This window comes from Emydura macquarii, unplaced genomic scaffold (genome assembly GCF_026122565.2).
Source record: "Emydura macquarii macquarii isolate MOO-44397 ecotype Brisbane River unplaced genomic scaffold, CSIRO-AGI_Emac_v2 contig_1110, whole genome shotgun sequence".
Lineage (NCBI taxonomy): Eukaryota > Metazoa > Chordata > Testudines > Chelidae > Emydura > Emydura macquarii.
In genome coordinates this window covers 460,264-483,339 of record NW_027131247.1, presented here as the reverse complement: position 1 = coordinate 483,339, position 23,076 = coordinate 460,264, and the positions used below count along the sequence as shown (strand labels likewise).

The following is a 23,076-nucleotide window of genomic DNA, read 5'->3' as shown; positions in this document are numbered from 1 at the left end:
ATCAGTCCTGTTACAGAAGTTTCATTAGTCCTGTCCCATTTGGTGGCAGGCACATTTGTTCTAATTCTCCCTCCCTTGCATTGCTATGCTGTAATGTTAACAGTGAGCTACATGTTTTGCTTTGCATGGCATAGTTTCAATATGCCTTTTATGTTCCTTGAACAGCTATTTGGGCACCTGGTAGCTCAAAGTTATACATCTGACCTTTTGCAAAGCGGTTTCCCGTGAGACAGGAAAGTATTGTCTTTTAGTGACTGGACCTAACTCGACTCTCAGTTACACCAGCTTTATGCTGATTTACACCAGTGTGACAGGAGAACCCCCCGCAACATACTCTGTTCAATAAAACAAAGATAACAGTTTCTAGGAGCATGTGTCCGTCTTCAAAGATGGCAGAATATAAAACCAGTCCCACCTCATCTATTTACAAGCTTTTAAACCTCAGCAAACCAGCATTGCCCTAAGATTTTCCTTGTACAAACCTAGAAAACCCAAGATGTTGCATGTGTAACCAAGGGCAGAATTTTCCCTTACCTTTCGGTGCAAAGCTCTATGTCATTTATTATTAAAGGGTCAGGTGAAATTGAGAACAAAGTCATAGCTATGCTTTTAAAAGCCTGACCAAGAGACAACTGGTATCAATGGGACTGCCTCCTCTGACTTCAATAGGCATTGGATCAGGGTTGTAGAAGACGAAAAAGTCATGGAGACCTTTCAGAGATCTGCCCTCTTTTAGGGTGTCCACCATAAGAATGGCTTGGGATATGCAAGACATTCAATAAAAAGGACAGTACTATTAATGATCAGCAGCCAGAAGCATGCCTATAGTCTGACATTTAGAAGTGTTATCTGGGGTGAAATAGATTGAAAACATCAGATTTGGCAAGCTCTGTTTTGCTAGCTTGTAGTTCCCATTAAATATGGATACTTAATGAATGATACTTGCCTTTTTCCTTCCTTTGTGAAAAGACATGGGGGAGGGGAGGGGGAGAGAGAGAGAGAAGACTAACAAATTCCTAAAGAGGTCAACTGTACTCTTGCTCAGCCACCAACAGTAACACATGACAAGTATCGCAATTAACTTCTACACTAAACAGCTACATTTCCTCCAAACTTAAGTGTGATACACTAGCATTTTAAATTATAGTATAAACACTAAGCAACTGTCCTTTTTCTTAGTAATACAGTAGGATTGTGGTATTTCTGGAGTGTAACAAAATGTTACAGGAAGAGTGTGTCTGAAAAATTGCTTTGCCAATACTTCCATCCATATGTATCTGGGACCTGATCCCAAAGATCTGATCCAAAGCTCACTGAAGGCAGTAGGTGTCTTTCCATTGACTTCAACAGGTTTTGGATCAGGTCCATAGAGAGATATACATTTTCATGCATTACACCTGCAATGAATGAATTGCCTATTATATCTGCAGTGAGTGAAAACTGCTTAGACTCAAGAAGGCCAGAGCAAGACCTATGCAATACTTAAACAGGACTTCCGTGGCACACAGGCCTTGTGGTAGACGTGTCAATTTCTCTCAACGTGCATATGACACACAGACACAAATACAAAGAGTTTATCATCAAGTTCCCAATCTACAGCTGCTGGTTTTGTGATGCCATTGATTAACACGTGGGAGAATTGCACTTTGGTCTCTTCCAGAATTCCCCTTGGTAAGAGAGAAAAAAAAAATCACTACAACCTTTTTACTTCCAACTCATTTCTCCTCGAGAGTATGAACTTGTCCTGATTGATTTGCTCTGGCATCCTAATGCTAGTATCAATGGTAATTCATTTTACCCCCAATGTATTTCCCCCCCACTGAAGCCAGAAGGTACGAATATTACTGATTTAGATAAGAATCTAAAAAGTAATGGGGAAAAATAGCAACTAAAAAAGGATGTAAAAAACATCGAGAGTCTGGCATTCAATCTCCTGAAACTATCTAACATAACTTAAAATGGTTCAGCTAAATCTCACTGCAACTGGAGTTTTGAACTAAGAAAAAAATATTGCTATGTTGCTCATTTCAACTAAGAGACTGAAAGGTGCTATGAGAGAGACACATCCCCCATCTCTCAGCAGACTGTTTAAGGCTTTTGCTGTCCTGATTTGGAAGGAAAGGGTGCTGAAGCAAACGGGTCAATGCTGGGTAGCTCTGTAGTCCTGGAAGACAGAGAAGCAATAGAGACAGATCCTGCTATGGCCTGTTTGTTGGTTTGAGAAACCACTTTATATGCTGCTATGGGTTGGACTTCCAAACCCTGCCCATCTTCCGGACTGTAGTGACGGGAATACTTTGATAAAGACTGTGGACGGAAAGGCTTACTAACCATTGAACCCAAGAGGGCTTCTTGTGGGAGTGCATGTCCTTGGTTTTTATCATTAGGAATGCCACCATGCTCTTTAAATGTACCTTTGGGAGGAATGCCCTGTTGGGTCTCCATTGGTCTTATGGAGTGAGATGGAAGGTTGACTGGCTGAATAAACCCTACCCTGGAGTACTGAGCTCTAGATGAGACAGACAATCCGCACGTTCCTGTATCCAAGTTTTGGAACTTAGGGTTATCTACATGCTGGACATCACCAGTTTGACCTAGGAAAGAGGCTGGAGTATGAGGATCCTTAGCAACGCTATGAGAAGTCAACTCTTCCAAGCTTTTCTTTTTAGTGAAAGGGGCGCTCAGGAATACATCTGCCTCATCTGGCTGTCTGACAGGCAGGTTGCTCTTGGAGATGAAGGGAGCTTTGGTAAAGATGTCCAAGTCGTCATGCACTATTCTTGAGCTTCGGAAAGGAGCCGTGGCAAAGACATCTGGCTCGTTGAAAATCTCTCCAGAGTGCTGCTGGAAGGCCGTAAAGAGAGCCTTCCCCATCACACTCTGGGAAGGCTGGGGGTTGGAATCTTCTTTGGAAGTCACAAGTGTGGATTGCAACTTATTGGACTCCTCTTCTTCTTCTGAGTCCATAAGTAAAGGCCTGGACCCACTACAATCCAAGATGTCCACCTCATGGTCCGTCCCCTCTCCCTCACTGCTGTGGAAGGAACTGTTGCTTGAAGGCCCATCTCTTGCTAAGTAATCAGATTCTGAATTGTGCTGAGTTTTCACTTCGAGCATCTCAGGCTGGCCTTTGTAGAGAGGAAGTCCATCACTAGCAGCAGGCGGTTTTCTGTGCTCAACGGTTACGACAGGGTATACAGCTAGTTCTCTCTGCAAACCTAGAAGTACAAAACAAGGGCATTACTCGATGGGCTAGATCCACTTAGTCAGAAACATAAAAGAAACTTAACCACATAAGTCAAGTTACGATGTTCAGATATAAACTGCCACACATGGAAAATGGGCAAAATCAAATCAAATCAAATCAGGCGAAGTATTCACTGCACACAAACTGGAACACAACTCAGCACTTCCTCACAGTTCAAGACACCACAAGTGCAATGTGTTAAAAAGAGATGGAAGATGTTAGATACACAGACGTTCACATTCAACATTCCCTCCTGATTCCATTCTACGAGGATCCTTTCTATAGGTCATCCACAAGAACCACAACCATCTCAGAAAACTGCTGCCTAGAATGAAGCACCAGTGAATGGACAGTTCTCAGTAGTAGTGTCATTTTAATCAACACCACTGCCTATTGACACAACAGCCCCCTAAATGCAAATAGCAGGACAGTAGAACCTCGATTTTACAAATACCAATTTTACAAATGACCTCTTATATGAACCAGCTTTCCTGATGGGGAGAGGGGGGAAAAAATCTAACAATAAATGTCAGTGAAGAATAAGCTGGCATCCTTCACATTCTGATGTCTTCAATGCATTGCAAATCACTTTGCAGTGGTTTGAAGAAAAAAAAAAAAAAGCAATGTGATGCACCATACCGTAACTTATGCTCCGTATCTACTACAATGTTGAACTATTCAATTTTATGAACTCCTTCATTCCCAATTAGTTCCTCAAATAGGGGTTCTACTGTATAGTGTTTGGCATATTTAAAATTTGTATTTATTTTTTATTTCTGGAAGCTGGCTCACAGAAAAACAGCTTTGCTCTTAAGGCATGCAAAATACTCACACTGACCTCTGTTACCGTGAAAGCAGTATGTGTTTTAAAAGAAGTAAGTTTCCTTTAGCAAGGTATCCCCCACAATTTATCATATCTGATAATTTTCACTATGGCTCTTGAGCCATTGCAAAACAGTCAAGGTTAAATTTAAACAGCCCTGTATAATGATTACGAGTGAAATATGTAACATGACCCCAATGGACTAGCTTGATTGTAGGTATTAGTAAGATATAACTAATAAGGGAGAAGTGAAAGCTTACTATCCTGCTGGACCCTAGTTACAGAAGCCCAAGAGTTGGCTTGTGTTTGCCTTATGAATCACAGACAGTTATCAGAATACAAGATATCTTACCTTCAAAGAACTATTAGCAGGTTAGAAGTATGTCATTGGACTCATGATAGCAAGAGGATAGGAAAAAGGCACATGAAAAACTAAGTAGTATAGATTCCAGACAAAAAGATTTGCATTTTGGGAGGCAATGTTCATCGAGTAAGTGATGGGACAGGAAGATGCACTAACATTTCCTTTTGCTTTAAACAAAACACGTCTCGCAGTTTTGCAAAGTTGCATGATCACCTCCCAACCTCTGCAGATATTAAAAGTGTAAACACACACATACTGAAATCCAGAGCATAAAACTTTTATGAAAAATTATATATAGACACACACACACACACACACACACACACCTATCATTGCCCATTTCTCATAATTAAAGACACAGTACTCATTAGATAGACAGCCAAATTATTTATTGGGAAACTATTCACTTAAGGTACATTACACTGTGAAGTAAAACAGTGTAGATATAGGTGAGCATTTTATAAAACACGGTACAAAAATACTGCCTACCTTCTCTGAAGCTTGTCGTCAAGCAATGCTTTAATCTTAAATACTAATCTCAGTTTCACTACAGTAACAAAAAGGTCTTTTATATATATTTTTTCCCTTCCAAGAAGTTGACTATATATTTACTGAGTTCCCAAACTGAGTGCTATTGGGTCATTTTTAAAAGAGGGGCTGACAAAGACCGTGACAAGCAAAAGCCTTTCTGAATGATTGGAACATGATGTTGTACAGAAAAATAAGACGGGGGCGGAAAAAAAAAAAAGGCCCATGAGCATGTATCATCCCAGATGTAACATACATGCAAGTTATGTTAGAATGCAAACTATTCAATATTTCACCAGACCTCCAGTTCACTAGACAAATCATTTTCCCAGAATATTTTTTCCTACAGTGTTATCTGCATAATAAGCTTGTATCTATAATCATTGTGTACAGCGTATGAGCTATAAAAGGTAGAGATGGGAGGAAACACAGCTTCAATACAATTTAAGCCCCCATCAGTTGACGTCAGTAGCAGCATCCATCTCAACGGAATATGGAGGCAGCACCAGCTAGGTACATGGGTGTATTGCCAAATTTATAAAGTTAGCATCATTTGTTCCATGACACTCTGCTCTCTGCTCCTGTTGTTAGCTGTGGGCAGACAAAGCAGCTGCTCTGTGGCAGCTTTTACAAACTATGGGCTGTCAGGGCCACTGCAGTTTGTGCCTGTGCCGTGCTTTAAGCCCATGCCAGATCAGTGGCTCTGGCCTGGGCCTACACTCTGCAGAGATGCATGCAAAGGATGTAGAAGCTCTCCTGGATAGCCACTATGCCTCCACTCCTCAATACCCCGCAGTCAGGCTTCAACATGGAGGGCCTTGTACATTTGGGAGTGAAATTTACCCATCTGCCAGGTCAAAGCCTCTGCGTTGTTTAGTGAGACTTAATTGCCCGAAACAAGGCTTAAGGGGTGCCTAGATCTTGTGCTAGCCTCCTGCACAGGGGCCAGTTTCACCCTAAGCCTATGCTAAGAATTGCTGGAAGGTACTACAAGAATTAGAGCATAGAAGATTTTAAAAACAAACAAGCCTGTGTGGGTGCGCCCCTTGAGACGCCATGCGTCGACAGCAGTGGAGTTATATGCAAATGTACAGTGGTTGCCATCAGAGTCTCAGCATTTGCCAATGGTTACCACACCAGTATCTATGCCACCACCACTTATTTCCTCTTCTAAATACAAGTGGGGAAAACTTGGCTACCCGACACGATTCTGCGTGAACCGTTCTCTAAGAGAAGCTTTTCTATTTTAAATGGCTGCCCATTGTATTCTAGCATATTGCGATCACATGACAAAGAAAGACGAGCAGAAACGTAGCAAGTTATAGAAGTCTGAGGTGCCACCGTTGCCTAGTTGGGACAGAACTGTCCAAGATACCCTGAGGTGTGGCTGGCTGCTAACTTCCAATCATTTAATACTTTTACAAGATAATTATTTTAATTGTCAAGGTGATATTATCGAAGAACAAAGATCTACCATTATTAATCACCAGGGGAAATGTTCCTACATCTTTTCCTGAAGGAAGACAGTGAGACTTCTGTAGCAGTACTCTTTTTTTTTTTTTTTTTTAAATCACTCGACACCACAATGGATCCAACACTGATGAAGGATCTAGATCCACATTGTTGAAAGTTCCCTGGTTCTCTCAGTGCATTTCACCAACACTAACAGAAGAGTAAAGGAATAGTTACAGGAGCAGCTAGGCAGCACTCCCACAGCTAACTAAACAAGAAGCAGCCAAGGTTTTTTTAAAAAAAATATTTAGGTGTCCCCCCCCTCTTTTGGGGAGGGGCAGTAGGCCAACAGGTTCTGTTCTTACAGATATATAAAAACTATTGAGTAAAAAGAAGAGAGATTGGATAAAGTTACACTTGGGCTCTGAAGTGCCCAAGGTCTGCATGCAGGGTGATGTAAAAGTTAACAAGCAACCTTATGACAGGAATATGAAAGCAGTCACTGGATTCTCAGACTTGGCTCAAGCCCCAGGTTTTGCCACTGATTAGTCTGGAGGAGCATGCAGTCAATGTAAGTTCGCTGCTGCGGATAATCTCCAACATGGTGGACGGTCCAACACTTCCCATCTCAGGTCAAAGAAACTGATGCACTCAAGGGAAGGCAAGTTCTATTTTAAAATAGATGCACTCAAGGGAAGGCAAGTTCTATTTTAAAAAGGGTACCAGCAATTTCGTTCTAGGTCATGAGTGAAGGGTGCAAAGGACCATTCCACAGGTAGCTGTGGTTTGACTGTAAAGGGCAATGCTCCAACAGACTTCAAAGGAAGCAGCACTATCCATGCTATTTCATGGCCCAGTTTCCATTCACACTAACTATTGTGAAGCAAGCAACACAAGCTGTTTGGTTGCATTTTATGAACACACAGAACATCCACAATCTCCACACACTGGTGTCTTGCCATCATCTACAAGTCCAGCGGCCAACCTTAATGAAGTTGTGCGAGAATGGGATGCGCACAACCTCTCTTTGCTTGGAGATGATGATCAATACCTGAGCACGCCAAGAGGTACGCTGCCAATCAGCAGCTGCCCTATCCCCACCCCCAAGATGTGCATGTTAGCCAATCAGAAAAATGGTCCTGACGTGTAAAGTTATAATATTTCTAAGCATGCTCATTAGTAACAGTTAAAGACTTTATTCCTTAAAATGTTTACATAAGATAGTTCTGTGTTTAGATTATTCCCTTGTATAAAATACTTCGTAGAAATTTTTTGACTCAGACATTTGTATTAAAGAAAATACTCCCCAAGTACATCTATCTGCTTTACCTTCTTCAGAGGAAGGCAAGTATTAAAAATATACATCATGGGATACATCAGGATCTGCACAATACTCACAACAGAGACTGTTCACATTGCTACAGTAAGTGTGAACAAAAACATCAACTAAGTGAGAACTGCCGCTTTGAGACTTCAGTTTGCATAGGTTAGCAACACATTAAGATTATTACAGGTTTTATGTAAATAGTGGGGTGAGAGGGTAGAGACAACAACTTCTTACAGGCTAGAATATCAACACAACTGGTTTTCTTTTTATGAAGTTATTTTAGTATCTTGCAATTACTGCACAATTAACACAAGAAAACTAAAAACGTACACTGAGCAGCTTTTGCCGTAGGCTATCAGGATCTGAGCCAATATACATTCCAGTCAATGGGAGACTTTCCATTAACTTTAACCGACACTGGATAAGGCCCTACAATTAGAACCTTTGAAAGAATATAACTATTTCCAAAGGCTGAGGTTGCCCTTCCATGGAATAATTGTGCTTGTTTTGTCCAAAACATTTTATCTAAACAAAGCCATGAAGATCCTACCATCTGATGTTAACTGGGTAAAGCCAATACAATAATTGGAACACATGGCTGTTGGCTAGTTTTTTTTTAGTTTTTTTTTTTTTTAAGGTCACAAACAAAGTGATCAAGGCTTCCATTATTCACCTTCATTGAGGAGAGGATGGATTCTTTCCTTGTACTCTAATGCCCATCAAGATTAAAAATGAGGAAGTACTAATTAATAATAATAAATGCCTAGCTCGTACATAGCACTTATCTGTAGATCTCAAAGCACTTTACAAAAGAGGACAGTACCGTTTTCCCCATTTTAAACATGGGGAAATTTAGGCACAGAGGGGTCAAGTGACTTGACCAGGGTCACTCTGCCAATCAGTGGCAGTGCTGGGAATAGGATGCAGGTCTTCCGAGGCCCACTCCATTGCTGTGTCCTCTAGGCCATACTACCCCAAAGGTAGTGGGTTTATCTCTCCACTGCTTGACATCTTGTGGAGCCATTTATTCCTCTGCAAAATGAGTAACCGTGAGTATAAAACATTCTGATTGGGTAGAGTTTTATTTCCACTTTGCACATGTTTAAGTGATGCCAGTAATGGAGAATAAAGCCTACTTAGATTGTGCATCTAAAGAGTCTAATTTTCTCAGCTTTATGTAAAACTCATGCAATTCAGTTTTAAAGAATGGGTTGTGATTGCTTCAGAGGAACACCCGGCTGATTTAATATGGGTAAAACTCTCTCATGTAGCATGCACTAGCCCAAGGCCTATGCACCACTCCAGCCCTAAAAAAACAAAAGGCGTGTTGAAGTGGTGCGTAAGATTTGTGCAGGCCCCTTGCACAGAAGTGATTTAATCCCATATGGGATACAGCTTTCTTCAATCTATAAGGAATGCTTCTAGTGCCACTATTAACCTCAGTATTTCAAAACCCAGTTTTCTGCTAGGTTGAAGCAGTTTTAACATGCAGTGCCCATGCTTCTATTCAAAGATGCAACATGATTCGTTTGGATTATTTACACCCGAGTTAACCCATCACCACATCTCTCAAAATATCCCTCCCTTTCAGACCCAGATTTGCCTCAGTTCCAGGCCAACCTAGTGCTGATTTCTTATAAATTCCTTCCACAATTCTTCAATCGGGAAATTTATTTAGCGAAAATACTGCTGAAGAAATTAATTCCATGTCATCAACGTTTGTGCTTTATCCCATGTTTGACCCTCTCTTTGTTGAGGTCTGTGGCTCACAGATTCCACATTTGGGGTTTGCCAGTGCACTGCTCAATTTTCTAAGCTCGCCTGGGCCACCCAATTTGCATCTGCACTTGTATTTCAGTGATGCAGCCTTTTAAAATGACTTTACTGAAAAGCCATTTTAGGCAGTGCTACCTCCTGTTGGTTGTGGAGAAGGGGATGGAGATGGGGAGCTCCCACTCCAGTTAAAATAGATTTTTAAATGGTAGCAGGGTCATCAGAAGGAGAAGTCCCCTCCAAACCATAGCTGTGTTCCATGGAGGGATCCGCCGAAACTGCCATGTGCATGTTGTAATGTGTTGGAATAGAACCCAGAAACTTTGACACAAAGCCATCTTTGCTACTAGAAGCCCCTCCCACCCATTTTGATCTATTTTTTTGAGTGGTTCAAAGTTCAACCGTTCACCAATTTGTGCAGCAACTTGGAAGTCCACAAATAAATCCTACTCCTGATGTGATAACGAAAGATGCAAAGTCCTAAATCTGCCTTGAAAGGGGAACTGCTGTGACTTTTGTCTAGTGGATAGACAAGTCTGAAAGTATTAAATCCTGGTAGGAGCATCCGTTAAGGTACAGGAGGGAAACTAATGTCAAGAACTGCACTAGTGACTCAAGGACATCAGGACGTGATGGTTCCTTTGTCATCGTTATATGAATCAACAGCACGGACTGGCAGAGAAAGGAGAATCGTCGCATGTCACTTCACTCAGCACAGATTTCTACCCATTTTGGAACAGCCGTTGGTGGAGATAGAACACATCTTCCTCTCCACATGTATCAGACCAGTAAGCGTTTGACCGGTCCCTGCTCTTGTTCTAATGACTACAATAAAACATCTTTATGCTGGTTAATGAACCTATATTCTTATGCCACTCAGGAGATCATGAGTATCCAAATTCTTTGGTATAGAAACTGGATGACAGTTCACTCTGTGCCTTTCCTTCTTCTTAGCAATTTTGACCCAACTTCTTCCCAATTGGGGAGTGTGCCCATGTAACCTAATGTTTGCAGGCTGACGACAGTTTTAGCTATTTTTAAAATTAAATCCCCCATCTCTCTTAAAAAAAACTGATGTCTTCAGATTTGGCTTGCATTTTCCATTCAACATCTCTCTTCTGTAACATTTACTTAATCAGAGTCAAGACTTTTTTTATGACCTGGGTCTAAGTCATACACCTTTACAAAGAATTATGCTTCCATTGTGTTGCATTTCCCTCCCAGATCCATGAACAGCTATTTTAAAAGCAATAAAAAAAACCCCAAAACATTCACATCTTCTTATTTAATAGCATTATTCCAAAACAACCCAGTGCTTTTGTCATTTTGATTCCAGAACCCTTGAACAAATTCTATTAGATTTAAAATCTTAAACATTCTTTAAAAGTACTTTAATTCACAGAAATCTCTTTGTTTCTAATATACAGTAGATGGTTACTTTTTTTTTTTAAATCCATTCTCTTTTCATGTATTTTCAGTATCTGGCTATACAATAACTTTCTATCTAAAGCTTTTTCATGTTCTCCAGTCCAATTTGCCTGCTTTAGGAATAAAAAAAACCCCAAACAAACAAAAAATAAAAATAAAATTCTATTGACAATTTTACTAAGATCATTTCCATAGTTCTCTCATGTAAAGCTTCTTCTGGAAAGTGCAGTATTACACATGTAATGATACAACACATTCAAGCAATACTTTTATTATGAAATGTAGATTTTAAAAGAAGGTTAACGTAGAGCAGACACAATTGATGGTTAGTTCTATTTACAGAATTTGTTAAACTAAATGTTGTTGGGGGGGGGAGGGGGAATAATGGGGAAACTGGAAATAGGAGAGAAATACTCACGGACTTAATGTCTTTCCCTCTCAGGGAGAGGTCAATACATCTATAATTTAGTCATTCATACTTTCGCACATGAGAATCTGCACTGTTACTAATATAGCTACATACACATACACAAGGTTAGCAGGAAGCTAGTAATTATTCCACTACAGAGGAAGAGTCCTTTTATTTAGGAAGGATTTTCAAATATATGATAGGAATGCTGGACTTTAAGATCATAAGCCAATGAAAACAAGTGTAGCGTATCCAGTTAGTTGACAAACTAAGCATGTAAAGGTAAAAAGAAAAAGGTAAATACCACCATGGAGTTGTATCTAGATTGTCAGCACTCATTTCCAACGGTCTGAAGAGAGTGCATGCTTGTTCTACAAAGACTGAATATCTGAATAAAGTTTACAGTAACTTGTCTACTGAAAAATGGTTCCATACTTAACTATGTTGCACTATATGTAGTTGCAAGGGAAAAGAGGAAAATCCTGAACAGATTCGAGACCTTTGAATAAAACCCAGGTTAAAAAAACAAAAACAAAACACAAACCACCGTTGGACAATTTTGTTTGTACACAATTTACGGGGTTTTTTTGTTTTTTTTTTAATACACACACACGCGCACGCACGAAAATACATCCGCTGCTGCCACAATACCCATTTCAGCCACAAGTTCATTCAGTAAGACAACACTACAGCCATACTCGCATGTATTTGGTTCTCAATTTTGAAATATTTCACTTGGGGTCATTTTTGCAGCTTCAACATTTTGTATTATTTTTTTTAGAGAAAGCTCAATCTGTTCCTAATCAGGATCATTAAACAGCAGACTTTTAGCCAGGTATGGAGAACCCTCTCAGTTTACATGATCACCCTATTTACTGTGCAGGTCCTACTACAGCAAAACCCAATTATTTTTTTTTTACATCTCTGAAACATATACCGCCAATTTAAAAACATCTTCTCCTAACTTGTCTCCTACCTAGGAGATGAACAGTGCTAGTGAGTTTGTGTCCTTTCCTTTAGCCCATTCATCGGAAATCCTCCCTTCTCCTCCCCCCCTCGAAAGGTTAAACACATATGTTAGCACGCTAGCCTAATGAAAAAGAAATACCAGTTGTATGCCATTTCTAGCAAGGATCATACATAGACTACGATTAACTAATTCATTTACAGTTAAGCTTTCAGTGGAGCAATGTGTAAACCTCAGCAGAGTGGATAATGATGAGAAGTGTTTCCTTTAGACATACGTTAACCAAGACAGGTGCATAAGGAACCATAGCAGACTGCATCAGGGATAAGCTGAAGAAACGACTATGGGGGTAGGTGAGACAGAAATAGAATCCGTTCCTGGGCTGGGAGATGGGAACATGGGAAGTTGTCTCCTTCTGTTTGCAGATATTTTTTAAAATAAAACCCCAGGACATCTGAAGGTTAACGCCTCTGGAAATGAAACCGTAGATTAGGTACGTTACAGAAACTGCGTCTGCTACTGGGTCACTGCTACAGGTCTATGAGCTGATCCACCAGCAGTAAAGACCTGGCTAGGTTAGGAAGACTGGGTTCAGAGCTTCCACTGTTGTTTCTAGAATGCCCACCTAAAAGGGTGAGAGAGAGGAATTCAGTATTGAACAGGACACACAAAAGGTTAGTTTCAGCTGTTTGAGCACAAGCAAAGAAAGAATAACCAGAGAAAGCAACCTTAAGTTCAGCTAAGCTACTCTATATCACAGGTACGATGGTATGCAGCATTGGTATAGCCATGTTAGTGCCAGGATATTAGAAAGACAAGGTGGGTGAGGTAATATCTTTTCTCGGGCCGACTTCTGTTGGTGAGAGAGAGACAAGGGAGCAGTCACCCCCAAGATTTGTACACAATAAGGCCTTTATGGAAAAGTCGAAGAGAATATTGTAGGGATCAAATCAATGGGATTTTTAACCCATCTGTAGACTTCTACAGAGAATTATGTACTTCTAAGCATGGGTTAAAAATTCTGCAGAAAGGATGTTGTTCTCCGTTGTTCTGTATCTTTAAGAGTAATTCTGTAACTTGAAGAGTTACTTCTACAAGACACCATTAAGTTATTTACAGCCATTTCATAGGCTTTTTAAGTTATCCTGTAAAACTCCATAGCATTTATATCATTTTCTGTAGAGTTTTTCTTTATTTAGGGCGGGCATTGCAAAAACACCCAGCATTGGGCGAACTCTCCTTTCACTCAAGTCAGTGGTACAACTTCCATTGACTTCAGATGGGAACAGAGCAGAGTGGAGGGAGGGCTTTTGAAAAATCCCACCCTAAATGATTTAGGATTTTTCCTGGCGGGTCTCATTCATTCAAAGCTAACATTAGCTGCAGAGCAGGCATGCAGTATGCACCATGCTATGAAAGAAAGGATATATGGGAGTTACAGAAAACAAGGGCTCTACTGCCAAAAAAGAGTAATGGATCATATTAGAAAGTCTATGTCATTTCACCAGAAACTTCAAAAATATTTTCACTGCAGTCAGACTGCAGAAACAAGCCATATTTGACAGGAGTTGTTACAAAAAGCTGCCTGCCTCTGTTCCTAAGAAACCCATTAATGAAGCATCATTCACCTATTTTATTTTTCAAGGGACAATGCCTCTTAATAGCTACATCCTTACACAAGCTGAACAACCGTTTGTAGATAGGATGTTAACGTGAACGTACAAGGTTGGACCACAATCGACAAAAAGACCACAAAGCCCTAATGACTGAGGCTAGAAATTTCAGAAGTGCCTAAGGGATTTGGGTGCCTCTCTCCTATAGGAATTCTATGGAAGTTGGGCACCTAACTCTCATAGGCACTGTTGCAAATCCCAGCCAGAAATGATAAACTCACTTTCGAAGGGGTTTGAAGACAGCTCAGTCTCCTTTTCTCTTTTTTGGGCCAGGCCCAAAGCCCATTGATGTCCCTGGGTGCCTTACCATTGACTTCAATGAGCACTAGATCAGGGCCTTAAAAAGGAAAGTTATGCCATATAAGCGATCCATAAAAATGTTTGTCTGATCTAGTCGATACAAACTCGAGGAAGGGCACATACAGGGCTTGGGATGTGTGGCTGACTCCTGGGATGACAAGGTGTTTGAATTACTGGATGTTTCCACCCGTTGTCCTGTCTCACCAGTTCTCAACCGGTAGGGCATGGCAAGCCGCCTCATTCATGATGGAAGGTTGGCCGGGCCAAGTCTGAGTGAGCGGCATTGTAGCCTGGTGACTGAGTGGTGAATAAACTGTTCTCGCTATTGTATTGTCCCATCTCATCGGGCCTGATTCTCCTCTCCCATGTTTGAAAATCAGGAGTAACTTACAAAACAATGCAGTAAGACAAACTGGTGTAAGCCAAAGGAGAATTAGGCTCACTAATCACTATGGAGATATGGTTTGGGTTTCATTTAGGTATACAGCCTACCATGACTGCTCCATGAACAGGTTGCCATCATATGTTTTGTTTGGTTTTTGTTTTTAAATCCTGGCTTACCTTGTGAATTTTTGGATATCAACACTGGGATGGGGTCAAACTCATCTTCTGCCACCTTTTCAGAGCCCTCAGGAACATCAAAGCCTGATATCAGATTAGTATCTTCTGCAGCATAAAGGAGAAATGCAGGTAAAGAAGCAAAGATAGCAGAAAAAGCGTGTTAGGGTTTTTGGTTTGTTTTTTAAGTAATGGTTAAAAAGCACGAGTTTAAATAAAAAGTCGAAATAAAGTTGTTAAGTCTAAGAAGGCAGAGGAGCCAATTAAACTCAAAAGCAAACAAAAAACTTAAAAAACCCAAACCCAAAACACACACGCGCGCGCACACACAGCTGAGCCAATTAATGAGAACCAAAATAAAATTTGGCCAGCCCAATGGTTTAGCAATTAGTGCATATCCTAGCTGTGCTAGAACATGGGTTTGAGGTTACACTGGCACACTGCACAGCCAGCAAGAACTGCGGGGAGGAGGAGGAAGGGAGGTGAGGTGAAGGCCAAGAGGAATGAAAATGTTCTCTTGCCTCATTCCACAAGCTCTCTCAAACACCAGTACAGTTCCAGAGAACAGTCTACCTCTTTGGTCATAGGGACACATATAAAGGGAGACTTTGAGGAGGAAGATGGCAGCCTGTCACAAGGGAGGAAGACAAAAGACCCAAGACCGGTTAATCACATGAGCCAAGACACTTGAGTTATTGCCCATGGGAAAGAAAGCAAATAGTGGCTTGAGATCAATGGGCATTAGGTGCTAATTGTTAAGGATTTTTTTTAAAATCCCACTAGATGCTGCTCTGCTTTTTTAGGCAACTAAGGAAATCTGATATGTAAAGTCTATTTCCTAAATCTGGCTCAGGGATTAAGAGTAAATAGGTTCTGTTGACCAGAAGCATTCCCCCAACTCAGATAAACAAAAATCTCTTGAGATGAAGTTGATAGATATCCTACTAGATTTTGGCTATGCTGGTGAAGGAAATCCTGTGAAAACACATTGTTTTTAGGAGGATAACAGGAACATACGCATTTCTACAGAGTGAATACGCAGAAAAGACAATCATGCAAGTGGACTTCATGACTTGGCTTAGAAGTCTTGTGTTCTTCAGCAATCATATCTGAGCCCCTTTTCGAGTCAGCTGATGTTCTTTTCTGCTCCTTCCATAATCATTGATAACTCTGAGCCAATTGACATTTATTACACATTTAGCCATCTACATCTATAGCCATTAATGGAATATTGTTGAAATGGGCGCTCATTTAGGCATCTTCTCAAGAGGAAGAAAATGCAGGCAAGAAACACAGTATATATTTCTGGAGGGGTTTTGTTAGGAGATAAGTTCATTGTTTCAACTATTCATAGTAATAACACACACTAGTCTGTTGTAGTCCCATCCCACACATCCAAGGTTCAGTTTTTTGTTGAGTAAACGGAAAGTAATCACAACCAAGATTTAAGGGGCTCTAATTTACAGCCCAAGAAACACAATACAACTTAGCAACACATATGAAATCTCCAGCGTTACTGGCTGAATAAGACACAGGAGGTTGGAGAGAACATCAACCCATCTCTGGATATTGTTATTCATAAAAGCATCCACTCCATTTTTTTTCAAAACTTTTGACATTTGTCAAAGTTCCCCTGAGCCAATGGCTGACGTGATTAAGGCACATTTGTGGTGTCAATGATATCTTGTGGCATTGAGTTCCACTGGATGATTATACTTTCACATACAGTGCACAGTTAGCCTGTGTAGCTTACTGCCACACGATTCACTGAAGCCAAGAACTTGGAAGGATTAAAAAAGGATTGGACAGCTATATAAATAATAATAATAATAATAATAAAGATTTTGAAGAAAAGCCTAGGACAAGTTTTGGAAAAGATATAAACCCTCACATATCCAAGAACTTTGACAGGGAAATGAGATTTCCAAGTTTGCCCTCAAAGCAATGGAAATAGCAACATGGTCTGTGGAAAGAGAGGCAGATATCTGTTAATTCATTCTCTTGTTTCTCATTGAAGTCCAACATTTTAAGCTTCCATTTTGCTGAGTTCCAGACACAGAATAGCCACTGACCATACATTTCGAGCCATTTACTCAGAACAAAGTGGCATGGAAGTTCATTGCTGCAGTGAGTAATTAGGAAAATTGCTGGTTTAAACCCAAAAGCTTTTTGAAAAATGCAGTCTCATTTTAAAATGCCACTGACTGTAAAAATTGATTACAGACAATTTCTACAGCACTTCCTCTAAGGACTGATAATTTTCTGTTGCCATAGGGATGCTCATCAACTGAGCTCAACAAAACTCAGTGTGAACCGAGACCCAGAGGTTTAATCCAGGTTAGTATTCACTCTTTGGGCCTGTTTTTTCAATACAATAAATGAAGGAAAAACCCCTGTAGAGAGATATTTACACTCCAAGATACACTCCACACTTTATTTGCATGTTACTCATTGCCTGGCATTTTTCTCATAACTCTTGTTCTCATACGTTACAGTGATCACCTCAGCAAAGAGCAAGAAACTGGAAGATCACAGCAGGAAAAGTATATCTTAAAACCCGAGCTTAAAGTTCTGAACTGAGGAACGATGGTGAAACATCCCAGATCCAAAGAGATTTGGGACCTAATTTTCACCCACACTGACTTCACTGGAGGGATGGATGGTCAGGAACTCTGAAAAATCAGACCTCAAGTATATTCAGCCCCTAGCACTGATGGTTAGTGAAATGCCCAAGGTCTTGCACGAAAAGGCGAGAGCAGAGCTGGGAATGGAACACAGATCTGCTACGCCAAGGCATGTGCATTAGCCACTAGAGTGACAACGCTCAAATCAAGACACTGCCCAAGCTCCAGGATTGCAGTTCTTAATAGCCACAACACATTGGCCCCGTTCAGGTTCCCCAGCCTGACTCCCAAAACTATACCCCACTAAACTCTTTGGTTTGTACATGATATTTGGACATCTATTCTCATCGGTAAGCAGTGTGACTTGGTTCAAGGGCCCTTTTCTAGTAAGCACGCCAGGAAGAGCACATGTCCTCCAAATCTGGCAATATTTCACAGAGGATTTATGCTACAGACAAACGAACAGTGGCTATTTGAGAGGGGAAACAAGATTTCAAAAGAACATGGGGTCCATCAGATGACTATAATAGTCCCCTCTGGCCTTAAAATCAATCAATCAATCAATCAATGAATATTGGAGCATTAAGACAAATACTGTTACACACATGTACACAATAAAACATGCAGCCAGTGTTAAATGCATTCATATGCAGAGTCATTCTGAACAACTGTTTTCATATTTTTTGGTTGGTAATTTGATGCCCCCCCCACTATTAAAGGCCGCACTGTACGTTACAAGTGTCACCAACTCCGGGAACAAGGCAAAAGGACCCAGTGAAGATTATAGGGCAGAGCATCAATTGGTGTAAATCAGCGCAGCTCCATTGATTTCAATTTACACCCGCCGAGGCTCTGGCCCTACAACAGGTTAGAACATCAGGTACAGGTATGACAAAAATGCTCAGGGGCAGTTTACCTTTGTGAGCTTGAGCTGAAATAGCTATGGGAGCAAACTCATCCAGGAGGTCAGCAGCGGGGTTAGAAAGCAGAGAGCAGTCAAGTAGAGAATCTTCCCCAGTGAGAGAGTCTGAATCCAGATTAACAGCCATCAGGCCACAGCAACGACAGCATTAAACAGCACACACAAGACTATTAGATTAATACTGTCACACTCCTGTTACCATGCAGTTAGTACGGAAAGGGCGGTTTGCAGAACCCACACTGTAGCCAAATCTAACATTGTTCTGGAAGGGAAACTTTCCAGTCGTTAGAGAGAACTTTGATGGATCCCAAAGTGTTACAGATTCGCCCCAGGACAGCAGCCGCCTCTGGAGCTGTGACAGCAGCAAAGTCAGAATCTTGCACAATGGAGTGGGCTAAACTTGAGCCGGGAGAACGACAGTCCCTCCCCCTCTTGCAAAAAAATAAACACTATCCAAAGATCCCATGGTGTCAGTCAAGACTGGAACTAGGAGGCTTTCGCTATTGTTGGCATGGTTTAAAGTCTTGTTTGAAGGACACACAGACTGTATGGAACTCATTTATTTACTTCAAGAAGGACTGAGTTGCTCATAAGAGGATTTGAATCCGTGGTTTTGGGGAAGCTAGGAATTGCAAGCCTGGTATTTTAAATGCAACTGATATCCTTTTCAAGATAAATAAATAACTAAGCTAAACTTCTTGGAGAGAGGCTTGTCAGCCAGAGACCAGACTAGATGCCATTAATGCCAAGTAACGTTTCAGGTCGCTTAAAACTACTGGTCTCCTGTGGCACGTGGTGACACCGTCAGCAGGGGTCTATCCTGCACAGTGCTGAACGCCCTGTTAAAGTCAGTGGGGCTCTGAGACGGTATAAAGAGCCGCCCAGGATCAGGGCTTATGGGGCAAGGCAGAGGGATGGACCGCCAGCTACAGAACACAAACACGATACAGATGACACTAAAGACCAACGTTCGTAACAGCCACAGGAGATCTCGGCAGGAAACAAGGGAAATTTCACATTCGTATTAGCCACACACTACTAGCAACCAGAGATGCAGGATTCCAATGAATGCTAATTTTGGGGGACTTTTTGTTTCTGATGTGTTAAAGACATTAGTGGATTAACAAACCAGAGAGAGGGTCTGTCTACACAGCAATCGGGGGACTGACTGCCACACGCACAGGCATACCTGAGCCGGCTTTGATCTCGTTATCTTGGCAGCACGGGCTAGCCACTCCCATACATAACCAGGGTCCCGGCGGGCTTGCGCTCCAGCAGCTAGTCTGTGCTGCCAATGCCTAACTGCTATTGGCTCTCAAGAGAGCTAGAGCCCGCCCACACATGCTACAATTCACGTTTCTGATTGCAGTGTAGACGTACCCATACTTCTATGCCCTCAAGATCCAGAGGCTTCTTTATCCATATACTGGAACAAAAAATTGCAGCACGCTCATAGGAGCAGCACTTGTCAGTCCATCGTAACATCTGCTCTGGAACAAAGATGAATAACCAAATGCGTCTGTAAGACTCTTCTCCAGCAGGCTAACATTGACCTTTAAGGAACCGGCTGAATTTAGCTTTATAAAGAAATGGTCAATTTAAATTGGTGGTGGGGGTGGGGGAAGGAGAGAGAACAGTGTAGTCAAGTGGACAATGTCTTCCCATTAACTATAAAGAGGTCCTACAGACCACACTAACTCTACCACTCATTTCAGTTTGGGGCATCTCACCAACCTGTTCTGTTGGAAGCAACTGAGTCGGTCTGGGAGGCGAGGTGCTGGGACAGTGGAGCCTCGAGGCCAGGTATGAGACTCTCAACAGCTATGTCATCTTTCCCTTTCCGAACGCACACAGTGTGAGAGCAGAGAGAAGCAAGAAGTTAGTTTACCAAATACAGCACAGGTAGTAGCTGAGAAGGCAATTGTCTGAATCTTTAAGTACCTCTTTAATACACAGGTCAGCTAGACGGGCAACAATGTGACGGCTTGATACTATACTCAGGTTTGTTTTTAGTGATTGGTTGTTATACTGACCACTCAGGAATCACCCGGAGTCTGAAAGTTATTAGTCTTAAGTTTTGGACAAAAACAGTCAAGAAATCATCCATTAAAATTCTCTCTCTCTTTGGTAATGGGGCCATATAAGGACCTAAGGATCTGAGTGCCTCTCAGTCTTTAGTGCATTTATCCCCCACATGCTCCTTGAGGTAGGGCAGTGGTATTATCCCTATATTACAGATGGGAAGTCGAGACCCAGAGAGGCTAAGTGACTTGCCCCAGACCATACAGAGCAGGGATTTGAATGCACATCTCCTGAGTCCAAAACTAGTGCCCAACCACCCTTCCCCTAGAGAGAGAGTCCCTACGTCCGTTCTCCTCACCCAGTGCACAATCCTCCCTCTACATAGGGCCCACATTTTCCCTCCCCAAACACCCCACTGCCACGTTATTTACGACAATATGGTAAACCTCAATAGTTTAAAGCAGATTCTTCCAGTAGGTATTCAGCTGTGACTCCCACTGGAGTCAAGGGGTGTGGTGCCCTGAGAGGCGAATTCGGCCCTTTGCCCATACCATCTTCTAAGCAAGGTGTGTTTTGTGATCGCTGCTCACTTATCTTTCGCCTATGCCCAGCAGCATAAACATGCGCACTTATCTTGTAAGCATGCGGGAACAGAACATGCCATACAAATTACAGGTTGTTCTTTTTACCATTCACAGCATCAGAGGTGCAACTGAAGGGGTCAGCGAGAGGCAGGATATCAGGGAGCAGAAGTGCAGTCTCAGGAGATTTGAGACCCTCAATCAGTTTTTCTGAGGTACGCAGAAAAAGGAAGGAAGGAAGCAGAAAGAAAGCCAAAAGAAGAAAAAACAAACAAAAACAAAGACATTAAACTGCTGCTCCTCTGGGGGACTGATTATCTTACATTTGAGGCTGTTGATCCCATATTAGGAAGGCTCTATGCAAGAACAAATACCCCCACTTATATAGCGCCCTCCAAACAAGGATCTCAAAGCACTTCAAAGTAGTAGCAAAACAGACTCCTTTTACTTATAGGTAAACACACACCTACAGAGGTTAATGCGCTAATTCATGTAAGCGTGTGCTGAAGTCATGCTGACATCAATGAGACTTAAACACATGCTTAAGCACTTTGCTGAACTCAAGGCCCTAAGTGACTTATCCAGGGTCACTCCACAATTCAGTGGAAGATCAAGAACAGAACCCGGGTGTTTTAACCACCACTGCCCCACTCTAGACCACCAGGTAGTGCTGCCTCCAGAAAGTCACCATAGCAGAAACAAGCCAAGTCTTTCATCAGCATTGAAAGCATAAAAATCTGAGAGCCCATGAACTGTAAAACAGTTTAAAGCTTGCAAACCTTCCCCTATCTCCTCCTATATTAGGAAGGTCTTTGGTTATATTAGAATCTTTATATAAAGATAAGACCTTAGGTGCTGAATAAACCTGGAAAATATTAAACTACCACCAAGCCAAGGCTCACAGATCTAACTTTGGCTTATACAGCTGCCCAGGTACCAATACATTTTTTTCAATGGTGTGCCTATAATTTCCATTGCTGCATGACAACTCCTCCAGAGGCAGTGCTGAGGTAACAGGTTAGCATGGGCAGACTGGGAGGCTGGCGTAAGTTGCATTGACCTAGAAATCAACCGGGCACACAAAACTGTGGAGAATTATGGATCAGACCCCATCTGTGGTGTTCAGACTGGAAGTTTGGTCTGGGCCCTTTTTCTTGTTTTACCTTTCCTGTAAAATTTGGCTCATCCTCTTAATCACTGTACAAACCTTACATAGCACAACAGTTACCATTACAAAGTTTGGTATTTTGAAATAGATCTAGCATTTTAGTTATTCAAATTCAAGACACGTCTTCAAGGGGCATGATTTCCAGAAGCACTGAACTCTGAAACTCAGCCCTTTGCACAGGGTCTCTAGCTGAACACCCAAACTTTCTGAAAGCAACCTTGCTTGTTGGAAACCATTCTCATCCATCACCACCCCCAACCACATAATGTATCTCTGCTCCACCCCCATAGTTCTTTAGTGACATGTGTTTCTCCTTCATTTCCGTGCTACCCCCCCCCCCCATCCCCTCCCCAAAACAGATCATCTACATCACCCTTACATGCAAAAGGATCTCTCTTTGGTCAGCCAGAAGGCAATAATTTTAGCAGACACGCAACCACGAATTGACTCAATGAAACATCTTCTGTTAATTATTGTAAGATAAGAGTATTGTTAGTGAGTCTCTAGTCATTGAGTAGCTGTCTGAGAGAACACTGAGTTGTAGAGAGAGCTGGTCAACATTTTTCAAACCAAAATTTGGTTTTTTTTTTTAAATGGAAAAAGCTTCTCTTTTTGGGGGGGGGGAGGGAAAGACCTATTTTGATTCCCCTCCCACCCACCATCGAGTTTTAAAATTTTCAATGTAAGCTTAATGAAAACTTTAGCAGTTCTTTACCATAATTTCTTGCCTGTTTTTAATTTCTTTTTCTTTCATTGTCAATTTCGATCTGTCAGCACTGTCACTTAGCATTCATAAGAACTTAGCACTTGACATACTTTTAAAAGGACTACATACCTCCAGAATAGGATTTACAATCTAAGCTAGGCAAAACGCATAGATGGCAGGGAGCAGGGAACGGAAGTTCAAAAG

General features: G+C 41.5%; 1 protein-coding gene across 10 annotated transcripts in view; it reads right to left on the bottom strand.

Moving 5' to 3' along the window:
* Positions 1-135: 135 nt before the first annotated feature.
* Positions 136-23,076, bottom strand: part of AAK1 (AP2 associated kinase 1) — a 97,380-nt gene continuing 74,439 nt past the window's right edge. For 3 of the 10 annotated variants that reach the window (XM_067545818.1, XM_067545817.1, XM_067545820.1), the window contains exons 18-22: positions 21,107-21,208; positions 20,130-20,231; positions 18,390-18,500; positions 14,853-14,957; positions 136-3,218 (exon numbers count right to left, since the gene is read on the bottom strand). In XM_067545818.1, the coding sequence (XP_067401919.1) occupies positions 2,089-3,218; positions 14,853-14,957; positions 18,390-18,500; positions 20,130-20,231; positions 21,107-21,208 (1,550 nt within the window). In that variant the 3' untranslated portion in view covers positions 136-2,088. Of the gene's footprint in view, positions 3,219-10,780; positions 12,944-14,852; positions 14,958-18,389; positions 18,501-20,129; positions 20,232-21,106; positions 21,209-23,076 lie in introns of those variants that run through there. The other 7 variants (XM_067545824.1, XM_067545825.1, XM_067545826.1 and 4 more) reach the window with 4 other exon arrangements.